Below are 18951 nucleotides of genomic sequence, written 5' to 3' on the forward strand. Positions count from 1 at the left end.
GGGACGGCGCGGGCGGGGGGCGGGCAGGGGCGCTGGGCAGGCTCTTCCCGCGTGCGCGGCCCCGCGTCCCGCCACCGGAAGCGCTGGCCACAGAGACGGCGGCCGGCTAGAGAGGCGCCGCCCGCGAGGCGCCCGGCTAGAGCGCCCGCGGCGCCGGAGGACCCGCGGGGCGCGCCGGGCCCCGCCCTCCCGCGCCACCGCTGACCCCGGGGCGGCCCCCCCCCCCGCGCTGCCCCCGAACCTCGGGCCCGGAAATCCGGGGCCCCTTAAATGCTAAAGATGCCTGGGCTTTTCAAAAGAGAATTTGCGTAGTGTTTTTATCAGACTGGCCCCCGGAGCGCGTGGCCCTTGCAATCAGCGCGTGTGTCTCCTATACAATAGTGGTTTCTGCGAAGCAGAAAGGAGTCTGACCCAAGAAGGAAAAGATTGGAGGAGTTGTGAAGAGAAGTGCCCCCTCCCACTGGCTTCTAGGAGAATGCAGGCGTTGATGTCGTTGTGACTGCACCGGCTCCCCTGTCCAGAGAGGACCGGGTCCTTTTGCAAATGAGCTCGCTGCACCCCCGAAACTTCCAGCAGCCCCTGCAAGTTGTGAATTGCCTGGAAGGGGCTGGCCAGCGGCCATGCCAAGTTCAAGCGCTGGTGTCAAGTTAATCACGGAGCCACAACTGCTTTGAAAGCCTATCACCCTGGGACTGCGGAAGCCAGCCACCCCCACACCTCCACCTTCTAGAGTCCTAGGGTGCATCTTGCAAAATCAGAGGCGTCCGGACTTAGGAGAGATGTCTGGGTTTCTCCGCTCCAACCTCTTTTTGCAGATGGGGAAAACAGGCCCTTAAGGGAGTAGCCCTGGGGTCTCAGTTGGCAACAGAGCTGAAGACAGATCTGCCTACCACGGTCTAGCTCTCCTCTGTCATCCTCACCGTGACTCTACATTCAGAATGACTGAGGATATGTGTCGTGCATGGAGACATTAGGACAGAATGTTGAAACTTGAACATTTCTCTGACAATCTGACCTGCGGTTACACCAGTAGCCTTGATCCTGAGACAAGAGACAATGTAAGCACACCGTTGTTCCCTGAACTCATGGCTTTACCTTCTGGGTGATGGCTGTTCCCACACTCTCTAGCAACATAAATTCAACTAGATTCAATAAATATGCATTGAGCTCTGACACGGGGGTAGGATTTGAGGAAACTAGCAAGCAAGATGGAAACAGCTCCAAGCTTCCAGGAGCATGTAATTAAACAGATGATTCGGATAAATACACTGACGGTAAAACAACCCCCCCAAAAAAACACCCAGTGTTATAATGCAATGCTGGAAGTAGAAGTTCAGCCACCGCCAGGATGAATAGGAAATAGAAACCAAGTGACTCTTTAGTTACCCTCTCCCGTGAGACCAGGAGAAAGGTTCAGGAGACCACCCCTCCCCCAACCCACGCTGCTGATGGCAGCTCTTGAAAAGGGGAATTGAATGCTGTAGGAAGACAGGAATGAACTCAGCTCAAGCAGGCTGCTAGGTGGGTGGGGTGGGGTATTGCAAGGGGCTTTCAGGAGAGCGTGGAGCAGCTGGTGAGCTGGGATGGAGACACAGCACAAGAGAACAGAACCGAAGCAGTAGACAGAGTGCAGATAAAGCATAAGTCCCAGAGGGCCCCAGCCAGCTGCATCCCAAGCAATCAGGAGCCTGGGATTGGAGACCCCACCCCTGCCGTGACATCACAGGGGAGTGGGGTGGAGACCAACAAAAAGGGGGGTCCCCCACCCTGGCCTTGGACTCTTGGCAGCCCAGAGGGTGGAGAGCAGAGAGAGGCTGAGCCCCGAGCTAGGGTTGCCTGACTTAAAGGAACAGGCTCCTCAAGCCCCCTCTAAGCCGCCCGCCCCCCAGCCTCCATCCGGATGACCCCTCTGTCCTGAGACCACCATCGGGTCTCTCCTTAGGGATCCTTCTCTCAGCATGAACTGCATCTCAGATTTCTTCACCTACGAGACCACCAAGTCGGTGGTCGTGAAGAGCTGGACCATTGGGATCATCAACCGAGCGGTTCAGCTTCTCATCATCTCCTACTTCGTGGGGTGAGTCTCTGGCCCCCCAGGACCTAGAAACCTGAAGTCCTAGCGACCCCGAGGGCTGCCCCTGGGTCCCGTCCTCCCCCGCCTCCCCTCAGTGTTGCTGCCCAGCTGCCTAAGTGTCTACCCTTGTGGGGGGCAGCAGCCTCATCTGTGGGGACCTGTCCCAGGCACTGGCCTCCGCTGCCGTCATCGGGGAGTTCTTTTTCCCACTAAACCCTCCGGAGCTGGACCGTGGCCATCACCCCGAGGAGGGGGGCTCTTGCCCCTCCACCATCTCCCCTCTCTCGTCTCCCCCAGCCCCAGCCCCAGCCCCAGCCAGAGAACAGACCCCCCCGCCACACACACACACACACATCTTCCCATTGCCTTCAGTCAACTCTTCAGGGGTCTCGGAAAAATGAGGGAGCCAGGGGAAGGCGATGAGACAAGGGAGTTGGCGACAGGTTGACCAGGTGGATGGCGGAGAGGGCGCAGAGAAGGGGCAAGCTGGGCAAGATGCTGCAAGAACGTGGAAGAGGAGCCCTCGTTCTCTGAGCGCAGGACCAGGGGGTGGCATTGGAGTGGGGGACCCTGCCCCTGTGGGGGGACGGGCAGTGGGCAGAAACGAGTGCAAACACCCCTCCAGGGAAGATTTACTGCAGAGAAAGGAGGCTTTCCTGAGCATGACATGGGGACCGCCCCCGTCAAGGACCAGAAATACTCCCCTTTGTCAGAGAGCATCAATGCCCTACGTCCGCCTGACTTCATGCCCTAGAATCCATCCTGGGAGTTGCTTAAGAGCCAGGGAGGTCCAAACACCCCCTCTTGGCCCCCACCTCTTGCAGGTACACAACGCACACACGTACACACATGTATTCACAAAGGTTCATGAAACAGACAATGGCTGGGGCGGGGGAAACACAGGTTCTGTCCTTCTCGTGGTCATTCAAATCAGGAAAGCCAGACAGAAACCTCGGAGGTCTGATCTTTTTTCCTGGCGTTCGGGTCTCTAGCCTCATGCTGTTCCTTGAGACAACGAGCCTGCATGTGGGAGACAGAAAGCCACCGATGACCATCAGAAGTTCATGCAGGGAGGTCAGAGGAGACCCATGTGCGTGCGGGCTGGGGCCGTGGGAGTGGACCTGCAGGCCCGCCAGGCTGGAGTAGTGCATGGAAAGATGGGTGGACGTGGATGAAGGAAATTTTTAGCAGGTCCACACGCGTGCTGAGAGCCAGTGGGTTTCATTTGTGCGGTGTGTAGACGAGGCTGCACATGCAGTCTCCTCGTGGAGGCATGAGAGGAGGGATTCAAGCTTTGGAATGGGCGTAAAGGGCTGTAAATGGAGTTCTGTCCCGACACTGAGGTTTCACGAGACAGGGTGTTTGCACATGCTCTCCGTCGGCATCTCCGGTGCCCGGCTCAAGGTTGGTTCTTAAGGCTCCACGTTTGCCTGCGTGCGCAGCTGTGGTTGTTCGTCGCAGCAGAATGGTCTGTTGGTCCAGATGAGCACAGAGCTACTTCAGCACCTTCCAGCCTGGCCTGGCTCCGTGGGCTCCAGGCCGGAGGCTGATGGAGGCGAGACCCAGTGGGCTCCATCGCCCCCGCCCCCCACCGCCCTTGTCTCTCCCTCTCCCTGATCCAGGCCGGCGCCCCATCCTCAGTGCTGCAGGCCGGCCTGCTGGGCGGGTGGGAGAGGCTCTTTGGCGTCTTGATATCCAGCCCCATCCGTCTCCCAGCCTGACAGCTCCCCACAGAGCAGCGCCTGGCAGTTCTATCGGTGCGCTCTTCAGCCCAGCCCCTGGTCTCAGCCGCATCTCTGTGCACCTGAGCCCGGACGCACGTCCGTGGTCAGGAAGGTAGCAGGAGTGTATTAAGTATGTCTTCCTGACACGGAGGCAGGAACAGTGGCCCAGGCGGGACGGGTCCTCACCCCGATGGAGCTGACCCGGCCAGAGATGGATGCTAATCAGACCGTCTCCACGAGCAAATATAAAATGGCAGCCGTGGCGCGGGGTTGAAGAAGGGGCGCCCAGTGCCCCGAGGGTCGCGGGTACCGAGGGGGTTGCCTTTGACCCAGCCAGGGAAGTAAGGGAAGGCTTTCTGGAGATGAGACTTTGAAGCCAAGAGCTGAAGGATGAGTCAGAGCCGCCAGGTACAGGAAGGGAAGGAAGGGGGTTCAAGGCAGAGAAGGCCCACTCTGCCAAGTGGGAGAGCCTAGTGAACGCGGGACGAGAAGGGGTCTTGGTGGCTGGAGCAAGGGAGCCAAGGAGAGCATGGTGGAGGGCGGGGCTGCAGCCGTAGGCGGAGGCCGGACCTCTGATCCTTCTCTGCTGCAGGGGAGTGATGGACGTGACAGAAGCTCCCGATGCGTTTACCCTGTGTGTGTGCGTGTGTGTGTGCACGCGTGTGTGTGTGCACACACGCGTGTGTGTGCGTGTGTGTGCGCACGCGTGTGTGTGCGTGTGTGTGCACGTGTGTGTGTGTGTGCGTGTGTGTGTGCACGCGTGTGTGTGCATGTGTGTGTGCACGCGTGTGTGTGTGTGCACACACACGTGTGTGTGTGTGTGTGTGTGTGTGCAGGGGGAGAGGTGGGAGGCCCTGGCTGACACCCCAGGGATTGGCGTGGGCAGAAGTGGACGCAGGAGAACCCGTTAAGAGGCCAGGCAGTCATGTGAAGAGAGGTGGCCGTGGCTCCAACTCAGGAGGATTTGAAAGGATTTTTAGTGCTTTGAGGTTAATGCTTGACTTGAATCGCTTCCATAGCAGCCCTGCCAGGTAGACCAGATGCACAGCTTTACCTAGGGCGTGAGTGACAGGGACCAACCACTTCTCTTACGTACGCGCAGCAACACACTGCCTGATCGACTCCACACTCGCCCGCGCACGCACGCGCACACACACACACACACACACTGGCCCAAGCCTCAGCTGCTTGCCTGAGGCCCCCACCCCTCCATCCCTGGCTTCCTGACCCGCCCCAGGTGCACGGAGGTGTCTCCGTGAGGACTGCTGGGTCTTTCTCGGGCCTTTTCTGGGCCCAGCTGGTAATGCGCACTCTCCTCTGCATTGTTGGGTGGCGGAGGACTTCCTAAGAGCCGACCCCTTGTCTGGATCCTGCGGCCACCTAAGAAGGAAGGAGACATCCCTGAGGCTTGAGTGCCCAGACGTGCCAGCCAGTGCCCGGCCAGGGGTTGGTTCCCGGGGCCTTCCTGCAGGAAGCCCACAGCCTGGAAAGCAGCGGTGAGGGCCTCCCACCTCTGGGTGCCCCTTCTGCCCTGGGAAGGGCCTGTCGGGGTTGCAGGCGCCCCCAGCCCATTGCAGCCCTGCACTGGCTCTCCCACTCCAAGACCCCCATCTGCACGGCCACCCACTTTGGTTCACAACATTCAGCCTCAGGTCAAAGCTTCCAAAGATGCCCAACGTGTAAAGCCGTTAAAAGGGTGCGGGGGGGTCGGGGGAGGGATTGATCCAGTTTACAGAGTGCGGTGTGGGATCCCATGGCTTTCTTTCTGCCCACCCTGCGCCCATCTCCCCAGATGGGGAGACATGGTCAGAAGCCTGGCTCTGACCCCAACAGGAGTGGAGATCGGACAGGTCAGTTTCTGTCTCTGCGTCTCAGCCCCGGAATCCAGACGATGCCACCTCTGAGGGTTCTGGCGAGAGAAGGTGACACGCAGCAGTGCCTGGGCTGGGTGACTCGGGAAGCTGGTGACTGTTGCCATTTCTCAGGCTCCTGGCATGCCCCCCTTTCCCTTGGCTCAGCTCACACCTTCCTGAGAGACCCATCTGATGCCCACGGGCGTGCACGGGCGCGTGCACACACACACACACCCTCATACCCTCCCGATCTCCTCCCTGACTCCTGGGAGGTGGACAGGACGGGACACCGCCCTGACTTCCATCCTGCACACCCCACCTGCCCGCTCTATAAATAACGAACCAGGAACGCGAGGGAAGAAGTCAGAGCAGCAGAGTCAGTACCAAGAACTGGAGGCTCAGTGCCACCCCGTGGCCTCTGGAGACAGACTCAGCCCCTCTGTACCGGAAATGAACACCCTCCCCTTCTCCAGCTGCCCGCATGCCCCAAGGGGGCACTGGAACGCTTCCGCTTGTTATTCGACTCGGAGGGGGAACCCTGCCTGGGCACAGAATGGAGCCGTGAGGCAGGAGGAAGACAGGGGGAGAGGCCGGTCAGTCGTCCCTTGGGCCCTGAGCTCTTCCTCCTGAGACGTCCCTGAGCCGGGGGCCTCTCTCCCACGTCATGGGGCGAGGCCAGCAGGACAAGGACCAGGGCCCGGGGGGCGGGACCCTGCCGGGGACCCCGCAGGGGTGACCCAGGGCCAGAGCATGCGCGAAGCTCAGCAAGTCGGTGCCCCACCCCGGGCCTGGGTTCCTCCGTGTGTAACGTGAGGATAGCACCACAGCGGTCCCCCTGGGTCGTAAGTAAGGATTCTCGCATCCTCGGCGTGCTGGGCTGCTCCGACAGTGATGGTGACCATCCGAACTCCGCTTCTCTCCCGAAGGTTCCCAGACTTTAAGGACAGGAGAAGCCAGTCATTTCACTGCTGGACACACAGAGGTGTGTCCGTTCCACGGCCAGGCACACGGAGGGTCCAGGGGGCGTGCGGCCATCGTGGCCCCAACCGGGGCGAGGGCACCACAGCCGCAGAGGTGCTCTGTCGGACCTCCCTCCCTACCTTGGCTCCAAGGGCTGCAGCCCGCTGATAAAGCTCTTCTTTCTGGACGACGTCCCTGCTCTTCTGGATGACGTCCCCGTTTTCCATAATCACTCCCTTCCCTTTTGCTGGGATAGGAGACGGCAGGTGGGAGTCTCCGTGAGCCGCCGTCTCTCCCGAGACCTCGATGAGACCCCTCCCAGTTCAAAACACAGAAGGCAGGGCAAGGGAGGTAAAGCTCACCCCCTGCAGACTCCCACAGAGGCGCGGTGTTCCGGGGAGCGGCACACAGCTCTTAATGGCGCATTACTCAGGGCGCTGCCTGGAGCAGGCAGGAGCAGCAAGGCGGGTGAGGCACCCTCGGCCAGTGCTGGTGGTGACCACCCTTTCCCTCCCGCTCAAGACAGCGTTCAGAACTCAGGGACCAGCAACGTCCCTGGTGGTCCAGCGGTTAAGAACCTGCCTTTGAATGCAGAGGACCCTGGTTCACTGGTTCAGTCCCTGGTCAGGGAACTAAAATCCCAGGCGTCTTGAGGCAGCTAAGGTGGAACACACAGCTAGAACCCCACGTGCTGCAACCGAGGCCCTGCGTGCATGCATGCTCAGTCCTGTCCGACTCTGTGCGACCCTGTAGACTGCAGCCCGCCAGGTTCCTCTGTCCATGGGAGTCTCCAGGCAAGAACAGTGGAGTGGGTTGCCATGCCCTCCTCCAGGGGATCTTCCCGACCCAGGGATCAAACCTACGTCTCCTGCATTGCAGGCAGATTCTTTACCCCCTGAGCCACCCAGGAAACCCAACTGAGACCCTACGGAGCCAAATAATATCTTTTTTTAAAAATGAATTCGGGGGCCATAGGGAAGCCCCACTAGGGGATGACTGCGAACCCTCTCACTGAAAACTGAACGAGGAGCCGCTTGTCAAGTTCAGTCCCATAGGTAGGACCCCACAAGTGACTGCAACCCCAGCCCGACCCGAGAGCTGCTCCCCTCTGCATCTCCCAACATCAGGGGACCCCAGAGGTTAGAAAGCTCTCCGGCTTGCAGTCCCAGCCCCTGCTTCTAAGCCCCTTGGCTCAGCCTGCAGCCGCCTCCCGGCCCTCAGCCACCCCCACCCAGCCTTGCCTTCTCTGCTCCACGGCCTCCATTCCTCCTGCGCATCTTGATCTCATGGGGCTCCCCCCGGACATCGCCCTGGTGAGCATCAGAAGGCAACCCTAACCCCATGTCCCCCACGTGCGCCCCTAGATTCCCTGAGAGGTCACGGTGTGTCTCCAGAGCTGGGCATACGCAGCGTTGTCCAAACATGTTCGAGGAGGCTCTGTCATCTGCACAGAGAACAGTGAAGACGCCTCCCCGCGTGGAGTCAGGAGCAGATGGAACTTTCACAAGTGGTCTTGAGGCTGAGAGAGGCCTGAGCCCCAGGGGCAGGGGGTTGACTTCCCATGAAAAGGCGGGTACCTCCCCGAAACCCAGGGGAAAGCAAAGGACCGGGGCAGCCCCTCCTTGCTGCTGGAGAAGGCTGGGAGGGCCTGTGAGGGAGGCAGGAAGGGAAGAAGCCCAGGGCATCCTCCCGGACCCACATGGTCTCTCTCTGCCCTGACACTGTGTGTGGGGCGGGCAGCGGGGGCGGCGGGGAAGCTGCGTGACTGACTGCAGGCTCAGCTGCTTGCCTCTCAGAAGCTGGTAAAGAGGCCAGGTCAGTGGAAGGGGAAAGTTTGCTCTGTTCGGGGATGCCAGATGCTCTCTAAAGGCAGTTTCCCCACACCACCAACCCCCACCCCCACCTTGGCAATCAGGAAGCTTCAGCTTTTATCGGCTGAAGGGGGCAAAGCTGCACGCAGGAACAGCACCGTCAGCTCTGACTGTCGTCTTGAAATTGGTCATCAGTGGTCTGACCGGCGGCGTCTCGATTGCTTTCAGTTCATCTTCAGTTCCAGGGTTGGTTGGTTTCGTTTTGTTTTGTTTTTGAGGCCAGTTCTCAGAATTTTGGCAGCTCCTGTCACAGCTATAGTCTGCTCACCACCTAATCAAATTCTTCCACCTGGTGGGGTGTTTCCATATCTACAAGACAGCTCAAAGATTAGGGCTCAGAGGGTTATTGCTAGCCCCTGCGCAGGAACTGAAGCTCCTGGACTTTGCTAAATTATTACTTGGTCTCCTCTGAGTATTTCCCCTTCGTGTCTGCGTTTTCTCACTTCCGTATTAAACTTATTTTTTGGCTCAAGGGTTTGGGGGACAAGGACCATAGTTTCTTACTCCGTGTCGACAGTACCGGTAAATGCCCACTGGGTGGCAGCACAACCCAGGAAATAAGCGGCCCGGCCGCCCTCCCCAGCCCCCCGCGTCACCTGCCAGGCCCCTGCCGTCCTCCCCGGTGCCTCTCATCCAGCGCCCAGAGCCTGCCCTGGCTTGTCCGCTGAACCCCCGCCGTGTGCCAGCTCTTAGAATACAGCCGTTAGCAAAGCCTGGGAGGCACCGGGGTCAGAGGCCCGTGACCCTCTGCGTCCTCTCTCCGGGATGCCGCCAGAGAAAGCAAGACAGCACAGCTGACAACTGGTTCTTGGCAAACTTAAAAAAAAAAATTACTCTTTTAAAAATGTTTTTTTTTTAATTAATTACTTTTTGTCTGTCTCGGTCTTCGCTGCTGCACATGGGCTTTCTCTAGTTATGGAGAGCAGGGCCCCTCTCGAGCTGCAAGGACTTCTCGTCGCTGGGTCTTCTTGGGCAGCGACAGGCCCCAGAGCACCTAGGCTGCAGTAGTTGTGGTGCTCGGGCTCAGTTGCCCCAGGGCCCGTGGCATCTTCCCGGACCAGGGATTGAACCCATGTCTGGTGGGCTGCCATCTATGGGGTCGCACAGAGTCGGACACGACTGAAGTGACTTAGCAGCAGCAGCAGCCCCAGCATTGGCAGGCGGACGCTCAACCACTGGACCTCCAGGGAAGTTCAGACATGTCACTCTTTTTATGTAAAAGGCAGAAAACAAACAGTACATAAATGGCGTCTATAGTATTAGCCCACTCCAGTGTTCTCGCCTGGAGAATCCCAGGGACGGGGGAGCACAGAGTCTGACAGGACTGGCGACTTAGCAGCATAGTATTAACATTTCAAGAAGGGGAAAAACCGGAAGTCTGAAAGGGCTCTTCAGGGGGGAAGTGCAGAGAGGGGGAGAAACGTGACTCTAAGCCAACCCCGGGGCTGGCGCAGGCCTGCAGCCCAGGCCTCCCGTGCCCTCTGGAGGCGGACAGGAAGCGGCTCTCCCAGCCTCTGTCTGAGGGCCTCGCCCTCCTCTGTTGCTCTCCACCTCTGCGCCCGGCCAGGTGGGTTTTCCTGCACGAGAAGGCGTACCAGGTGCGGGACACAGCCATCGAGTCCTCGGTGGTGACCAAGGTCAAGGGCTTCGGACGCTATGCCAACCGAGTCATGGACGTGTCTGACTATGTGACCCCGCCCCAGGTACGTCCCTCTGCCCAGCCTGGGACCCTGTGGGTGCCCCGATGCTGGGTAGGTTGGCGGGGAGGGGCCAAGGCAAGGAGCGCTGGTGGGATTCCCAGACCAGGTGCCATGGCATCAGGGATCCGGGGGACCCCTTCCCCAGCAGCTGGGAGGTGCTGGGGGCTTGGGCCTGCCTTCCCACTTTGCTGGGCAGCACTGGGTGTCAGGGAGCCGGATTTCTCCCTTGCTCTGCTACAACCTGTCCTGAAATCAAGGACAACACCCTGGGGGAAGCAAGAAGGGCTGGGAGGATGTCTGGAAAGAGCTTGGCTTGGACCCCACCCCTGCCTTTTGTTAGCTCCATGATCTTGGCCAGATCTCTGGATCCAACCCTCCATCTCCTCATCTGTACAGTGGGGATAACAGCCTCAGTTACCTATCTGTACAGTGGGGATAAGAGGAAGCCTCAGTTTCGCCATCTGTAAAGAGGGGATAAGGGTAAGCCTCCATTTCCCCGTCTGTACAGTGGGGATAAGGGTAAGCCTCCGTTTCCTCATCTGTACAGTGGGGATGAGAGTCAGCCTCAGTCTCCCCGTCTGCACAGTGGGCATGGCAGTCGTGCCCACCTCTAGACTGGCACCGCTGCATCTTCCCTCTCCCTCCTCCTTCTCCCAAGGGCACCTCTGTCTTTGTCATCATCACCAAGATGATTGTCACGGAGAACCAGATGCAAGGCTTCTGCCCAGAGGTGAGGGCAGGGCAGCGTGGTTGGGGGAGGCGTGGGGTTGAGGGTGCCAGCAGAGGCCCAGTGTCCAGTCCCTGGAGCTGCGTGGGAGCTCCCACCCTCCAGCGCCCCCCCCACTGCCCCCTGGGGTGACGGATCCTCCCCGCCCCTGTCTCCCGCAGAGCGAGGAGAAGTTCCGCTGTGTGTCGGACAGCCAGTGCGGGCCTGAGCGCTTCCCCGGAGGAGGTGAGTGCGGTCCCCTCCCCACCCGCTCCCAACCCCATGGCATCAGCAGGACCCCGAGGGCAGCACGTCCCCACCAGGGGAGAGGGTGGGAATCAGGGCTCCCGGGTGGCGCTGCCCACTCTGACAGAAGCCCGCCGTGTGCCAGCCCAGCGGGGGCTGCCCCCACGCAGCCAGTCCAGGGATGGGGGCACACAGATGTGCCCTAGGTGGCCAGGGCTGTCACAGATGCACAGTGGGACGCGGGGGCTGGGGGGAGACAGATTGGCTCCTGGCGTGTGCGTGCTAAATTGCTTCATGTCCAGCTCTGCGACCCCACAAACTGTAGCCCACCAGGCTCCAGGGGATCTTCCCATCCCAGGGATCGAACCCAGGTCTCCTGTGGCTCCCGCGTCGCAGGCAGATGCTTTACCACTGAGCCACCAGGGGAGCCCCTTGTTCCTGATGGGCACCCCAAGTGGCTTCCTAGAGGCAGGGACGTTTGAGATGGGCCCTGAAGAACGGGCAGGATTTGGCAGGCGAGGCTTCAGGAAGGGCATTCTAGGCAAGAGGAGCAGAGGCAGCCAAGGCTCGGAGGCAGGAAAGAGCCTGCGGTGAAGGGGCTTGGAACATGGGAGGGATAGGTCGTCCCCTCCGTTTGGCCCGGTCCAGGGCTGGGGAGGTGAGGCGGGAGGAGCTCTGAGGAACACGAGGGTCCCAGTCCACCTCCCTGGCCCAGCCTGTCCTTTCCCTCCGCCTGCGGGGTCCCTATGTGTGTTGGGGGGCGTCCCTGATGGGGAGGGGTGAAGGGCCGAGCAGGCACCCAGCGATCACGGCTCCACCCTCGCAGGGATCCTCACTGGCCGCTGCGTCAACTACAGCTCTGCGCTCCGGACCTGCGAGATCCAGGGCTGGTGCCCAGCAGAGGTGGACACGGTGGAGACGTAAGGACCTGGGCACGCTCCGCGCCTCTGGCGCCCCGGTCCCGTCTACCCCTGGAGCGGGGAAGGGGCCCTTGGGAGCGTCTCCCCCAGCCCCGCTGTCCCTCAGACCCCGAGACACCACGGCCACGTGGCCATCAGGAGGTGCTCCCAGGGAGGTAGGTGGTCCCTCCTCCCAGTTCCGCCTCCTTCCTCCCAAGCTCTGGGCCCCTGCTCTCGCCCGCAGGCCTGTCATGATGGAAGCCGAGAATTTCACTATTTTCATCAAGAACAGCATCCGTTTCCCCCTCTTCAATTTCGAGAAGTGAGTCCTCAGTCCCGTTCGGTTCAGTCGCTCAGTCGTGTCTGACTCTTTGTGACCCCTTGGACCGCTGCACGCCAGGCCTCCCTGTCCATCGCCAACTCCCAGAGTTCACCCAAACTCATGCCCATTCAGTCGGTGATGCCATCCAGCCATCTCATCCTCTGTCGTCCCCTTCTCCTCCTGCCCTCAATCTTTCCCAGCATCAGGGTCTTTTCCAATGAGTCAGCGCTTCACATCAGGGGGCCAAAGGATTGAGTCCTAGCTCCTTCCTGAAGCCAAGAAGCATCACAGCCACCCCCCACCCCCACCCCCAGGAGGGGGATACCCCTTCTTCCCCGCTTCCCAGGGGGAGACTTCCCCAGGGTGGACTCTGGGACCAGTTTCTCTGCCAGCCTCATGCGCTGGGGCTGAGGGCCCACACGGGGGCTTTGCTGGGCAGTGGGGGGTGGGGGCAGGGACAGTGGACTCTGGGCCTGGAACGGGGGATGCCTCCGAAGAAGGCGGGGTCGTCTCCTCCCCACCTCAAGCCCACGTGTGGGTGGGGTGTCCCTTTTCCCTTCGGGCAGCCCTTCTCCAGTGGTGCCCCAGTTCAGACCCTCCTGGGTGAGTGTCCACGTGCAGAGCACAGCGGAAGAGCCGAGGATAAGGCCTCCCACCCTCATGTAGGAGGGTGGCGGTGCGGGCCATCGGGAAGGCGCGAGGCGGAGGCGAGGGGGGCGAGCGTCCAGAGGGCTGACGCTGGAGGGAAACCCACGCGTCAACCCCCCTCCACTCCCCAGGGGGAACCTTCTCCCCGACCTGACAGCCGCTGACATGAAGACTTGCCGCTTCCACCCCGACAGAGCCCCCTTCTGCCCCATTCTGCGGGTGGGCGACGTGGTCAAGTTGGCGGGGCAGGATTTTGCCAAGCTGGCCCAAACGGTGAGGAGCCAGCCGCTCTTGCCTTGGGGGCCCAGGGGGCCCTTTGGCCGGTGGAGGGGGTCCTGGGGGCCGGGCAGGAGCTGCAATGTGGCCACGCCCTGTGTGGGGGCACCCCAGACCTGTGCCCGCCGTGTTCCTGCCTCCCTAACTGCCGCCCACCCCCAGCTCCCTTCCCCTGCTCCTGGCCTCACGCTCCACATGCAGGCAGAGGCCTCCAGTCTCCCAGGAGCACCCACACCACGGGAAGATGGATCAGTGGTCACTTCCCTGCGTGAGAACTAAGGAACTGAAGATAACAGCAACAAAAACCCCAGGGACATCCCTGGTGGTCCGGCAGTTCAGAGGCCACCTCGAAATGCCGGGACAGCAGGTCAATCCCTGCTCCGGGAACTCAGATCCCACCTGCCGTGGGGCAGCTAGAACCACATGCCACAACTGAAGGGCAGGCCTCGCCAAGAGCCAGCGCCCCAGGGAGAGAAAAGACGCCGAAAACGGGTCAGAGAGGCTCAGGCTGTGGCCCTCAGCTACAGCCCTTCTTTACTGAGCAACGCGTGACCAAGCCCTCTTCTTTCTCCCGAGCTCTGCCCTCCACCTGGAGAATGGCAGGAAATCCCCTGTCCATTTGTCACGACCCCCCACCCCACCCGGCTGGGACCCACCCCACTCCGTCAGAAGGCTCAGTCCGCCCCCTCGTCCATCCAGGGCGGAGTCCTGGGCATTAAGATCGGCTGGGTGTGCGACCTGGACAAAGCCTGGGACCGGTGCATCCCCAGATACTCCTTCACTCGGCTGGACGGCGCTTCCGAGAGGAGCAGTGTCTCCCCGGGCTACAACTTCAGGTAACCCCCCCGTCCCCCGGGACTCTGCGAGAAGGAGGCAGGCACCTTGGCACGTCAGGCCGCAGTGCACCCCGGGATGAGAAGGTGCCACGTTCCCCCTTGGGTTTCAGCTCAAAATCAGGGAGGACTTTCCGGGCGTCAGGCCCCCGGAGACCCTGTGCCGTCCTCCGAGCTCACCACCACAGGCAGGGACCCTGCGGAGAGCTCATGCTCCCAGCTGGCAGTTAGGCCCCGAGATCAGGGCCTCCTGAAACGTTCAGTTCCGTGATTCTGAACCCATTCTGAGCTCCTCTGGCTCTGAAGCTGTGGGTCATCCCATTTGTCTCCTGCACCAGAATTTTCTGAGGTTTCTTGTTTCACCAAGCACGGGTAATAGCTGCTATCCTCTTCTCAAAAGGTGGAAATTCTGTATCTCTGTCTGTAACCAAGAGATTTCATCTGAGTGACAGGCAATGATTACACTGTTACTGTTAGCTCTTCAGTGACTTTCCAAACAAGAACTCAGTCTTTAAATACCATCTCATTTACATTCCCAATGGCTTTGAAACATAAGGGATCCCTCTCCCCATTTTGAAGAAAGGGAGAGAAAAGAACCTGGGGGGAACTATTGGGAACCAGCTGAAAGCCCTTGAAAAGCCCTTGACCTTCCACCCCCATTTCCTTTTCTATGAACCTTATTATCTTGAGGAGCTGATCAGACAATGTGTGGAAGACTTCAGCTCTCTGGGGGAGTTTTCCCTTAATTTTGTAAGGTCCTGAAGTTTCTGGCAGGGCCCTGGTTAAGTACACAGTGTTATATACTGTAAACAGGCTAAATTCGGTAAATAGGCAGGAATCGGGGAAAATATGATTAAGAATGTATTTCAATTATATTATATATATATTCAAATTTTCTCTATTATAATGGTATTATCCAACATAATGGCATCCATAAGCAAAAAAAATCATTTTACCTTTTTAAATTTTTGTTTGTAGTTTAAAAAAAAAAAGTTATCCACGCCATTATGGACAGAGGAGCCTGGCAGGCTACAGTCCATGGGGTCACAAAAAGTTGGACTTGACTTAGAGGCTAAACAATAACAATAAGCTTTACAACTAATAGTTTAAAATATGTGTGTATTCTCTGGAAAGAAGAATTTTTTAAAATGGAAAGTGCCTTTATAATCAACTCTAAACTTAAAAAAAAAAAAAAAAACCATAGGAAACAACACATAATTTAAAGTAGGTTAAAAATACTGTTTGGCTCCCTGGCAGAAATTGTCATATTTATTCAGTCAGTACATCACACTGAAATCAATACAAAGGATATTTGTATGGCAGCTTAAAATAGAAACATATTAATAAAAATTCTTTTGATCTAAAATGCAAGTCTTCATAACTTCCCTCTGGCCACTGGGAATTCTTCAGCCCTCTAGCTAACTCATCTGGCAGGAGGGTTTATGAAGAATAGAGCTAGGAAGAAGACCCCTACGCTCGGGCTCATACAGCTTTAGAAGAAAGTCTTTCATTCAGAGAAGAGCTGGTTTGGAGCTCTCGTCTTCAGTCGGTCGTGGTGGGCTCACCCACACATACACTGCACTCATACCCTCCGCCACCCTAGGCGCAGCGGGATGTGAGTTAGACCTGGATAAATAAGCGAAGTGAAAGTCGCTCAGTCGTGTCTGACTCTTTGTGACCCCATGGACTATACTGGAGTAGGTAGCGTTTCCCTTCTCCAGGGGATCTTCCCAACCCAGGGGTTGCACCCAGGTCTCCCGATTTCAGGCAGATTCTTTATCAGCTGAGCCACAATGGAAGACCGGTCCTAAATAAGCCTGGGTTAAATGTGGGGAGACAGGTCAGAGGGTCTTTAAGGACCCTGCGAGCATAATCCCTGGGAGCCTAAGGGAAACTAAGATGCGGGGGTCCCAGATAGCTGACCCTCCCACCAAAGACCTCCAGGCTAGAGTGTTGTCTTTGCTTGGTCGCTCAGCCGTGTCCCACTCTTTGTGACCCCATGGACTGCAGCACGCCAGGCCCCCGTCCATCACCAACTCCTAGAGCTTACTCAAACTCATGTCCATCCAGTCGGTGATGTCATCCAACCATCTCATCCTCGGTCGTCCCCTTCTCCTCCCACCTTCCATCTTTCCCAGCATCAGGGTCTTTTCCAAGGAGTCAGTTCTTTGTATCAGGTGGCCAAAGTATTGGAGTTTCAGCTTCAGCATCAGTCCTTCCAAAGAATATTCAGGACTGATTTCCTTTAGGATGGACTGGTTGGATCTCCTTGCAGTCTAAGGGACTCTCAAGAGTCTTCTCCAACACCACAGATCAAAAGCATCAATTCTTCATTGCTCAGCCTTCTTTGTGGTCCAACTCTCACATCCACACATGACCACAGGAAAAACCATTGCTTTGATGATATGGACTTTGTCAGCCAATTAATGTCTCTGCCTTTTAACACACTGTCTAGGCTTGTCATAGCTTTTCTACCAAGGAGTAAGTGCCTTTTAATTTCACAGTTGCAGTCACCATCCATGGTGATTTTGGCTCAAGCGTGAAGAGGCAAAGGTGCTCTATTTGACCCTTACGGTTTAAGAGTTTCTAGAGAGCCCAAAAGGGTAAGGGCACAGGGGGCATCTCAGTGGCCCTGGCTCTGCCCACTCAGAGCAACCCCCCAACCTCACTCCCCACCCCGGGGGAGCCAGCCACTACCCTCGTGTTGCCACAAACTGCGGGCTCCACACGAACACCCAATGCTATGCTGAGATCACCTGTCAGGGAGGCTCCTGGCCACCGATCCAAAACCTCAGAGAAGAGAACAGGGTTACGGCCAGGCTCGTTCAGCTCAGCCGCGGTGCAGATCCTGTGTGTCTGCTCTGGAGAGTCTCACGAGGCTTCTTGCCAGTGTGTGAAGGGTCCCATGTGCGTTTGCTCAAAGTTCCTCACCCTCTGCCCAAAGGAGCTTCCCTCCCCTGACTTCACAGATGAGAAAGCAGAGGCCTGCGAGTGAAATACTTCTCTCGAGGTCACAGAGCCGGTAAGCGTGGGCGCCTGGATGCAAACCTGTTTTCTTGGCTGCTTTCCACCCCAGCCAGGAAGGCTGGGCGCATTCACCTTTAGCGCGGCCCGTGTAGTTAATACGTTCATCCCCCCTTTAAAGACGAGAAGTCTGAGGTCCAGGGAGGCTGAAAGACTAGCTGCTGCTGCTGGAGGCACCATTCCTGGCCCACTCTTTTGTCTCCCAAACAAATTCATCTGCTTCCTCGTCTCCAAAGGAGGCTAGATTTTTTTTTTTTTTCCCAACGTCCTGCTGTTGCCGTTTGCTCTGGAGGGAATGAAATCATTCAGCCAAGATTCAGCCTTCTTTTAATCTGCAAACTCAGACGTTCAGAGGCAGCTAGAGACTCGAGTTTCCATCCCTAATTACTTCTGCAGCTCCTTTCCAAATGCCAGCCCCCACCCCAAGGATCTTGAGGATCTTTGCCTGCAGAAGTCAGAGACTTAGAGGATTTATAGCTGTCGAAGACACCTCGACTAACGCGGCCATTTAACGGATAAGGAAGTAGACCCTCCGAAGGGGCAGGTGATGAGGCCAAGGTCACAGGTGCATGTTAGAGGAGCCTTAGAGGTCATTTGCTCCCAGTTCCTATGGCAGTCTCTGCGATGCAGCCCCAGACGGGGTCTGTCTGTCACTGATGGCTGCAGTCATTGGAAAGGTGACCTGGTATTGAGCTAAAATGCGTCTCCCTTCCACTCCCACCCAAAGCACCTGGTGCCGTCCATCTACATCAGTCTTTCTTTGTGTGATCTCCTGAAGGTTCCCATCTGTGCCTACCTGAAATTGAGTGGAAAGATTTTATTTTTACTCCCAAGTCTCTTCTACATGGTGTGAGGTTCCAAAGGCCATTTTAACTTAGTGTTTTCATGAGGCTTCTTTCCATGTACCTTGAGAATGTGCAGTGGGGTGGGTTCGTCCACATCAGTCCCAGACAGAGCGCAGCATTTCTGAAAATAGGAACTGGCACAACTTCCCTGGAGGTCCAGAGGGTAAGACTCCCCGCTGCCAATGCGACAGACATGAGTTTGATCCCTGGCTGGGGGACTAAGAGCCCACAGACCACGCAGCGTGGCCAAAGGCTTTTTTTTAATTATTAATAAAAAATTTAAGAAATAAGAACTGGCGAGAGTTACCAATTCCAGGGTACGCAAGGTGACAGCCACCCCAGCAGAAGGGCTTCTGCGTGTTGGGTGTCCCCACAGCTTAGCGGGGCAGGATTTTAACCAGAGAGCTGACTGCATCCCCCAGAGGGCCGGGCAGGCAGTGTTGTGGGGGCACTGAGTGTCTTTCTGCCCGTGAACGGGTGTGTGCATGCGTTTGGGGGTGAATGCGTGTGAGTGAGCACGTGTATCAGTTGTGTGAGTCGGTGAGGCTGAGTGAGAGTGTGTCAGGGAGCACGTGTGAGTCTGTGTGAGTGGCTAGGCAGATACAGTGCAAAGACAATTGAAACTCCTGTATCAGTCGGGGTCTCAGCGGGAAACGGATGGCACATGCCAGCTGGGCAACTGGAGGAGACCTAGGTAAAGGGACTGTCTTGAAGCGGAGAGGAGAGCCTTGAAGGACAGTGCAGCATCCACAGAGGGGGCAGCAACAGGACGCTGGTGACAGGCCAGGTCTGAAGGGGCAGGGAGCCGTTCCCGGCCCCGGGACACAGAGCAGCAGGCAAGAGAAGCAAAGGCCGGGGCAGCCCAAGGTGAGGCCAGGCAAGGAGGAGGGGCGGGGTCAGGCAGGGAGGGGCGGGGTCAGGCAGGGAGGAGCAGGGTCCGTTAGGGAAGAGCAGGTCAGGCAGGGAGGAG

At 57.9% G+C, this 18951-nt stretch overlaps 1 protein-coding gene across 1 annotated transcript in view; it reads left to right on the top strand.

Annotated features, from left to right (window-relative positions):
• Positions 1-1958: 1958 nt before the first annotated feature.
• P2RX3 (purinergic receptor P2X 3) overlaps positions 1959-18951 on the top strand; it is a 32205-nt gene continuing 15212 nt past the window's right edge. Inside the window, exons 1-8 of the mRNA XM_040259372.1 lie at positions 1959-2077; positions 10050-10185; positions 10841-10912; positions 11071-11134; positions 11961-12054; positions 12278-12355; positions 13135-13276; positions 13979-14115. Coding sequence (XP_040115306.1) covers positions 1959-2077; positions 10050-10185; positions 10841-10912; positions 11071-11134; positions 11961-12054; positions 12278-12355; positions 13135-13276; positions 13979-14115 — 842 coding nt within the window. The remainder of the gene's footprint in view (positions 2078-10049; positions 10186-10840; positions 10913-11070; positions 11135-11960; positions 12055-12277; positions 12356-13134; positions 13277-13978; positions 14116-18951) is intronic.

This window comes from Oryx dammah, unplaced genomic scaffold, assembly GCF_014754425.2.
Source record: "Oryx dammah isolate SB20612 unplaced genomic scaffold, SCBI_Odam_1.1 HiC_scaffold_17, whole genome shotgun sequence".
NCBI lineage: Eukaryota > Metazoa > Chordata > Mammalia > Artiodactyla > Bovidae > Oryx > Oryx dammah.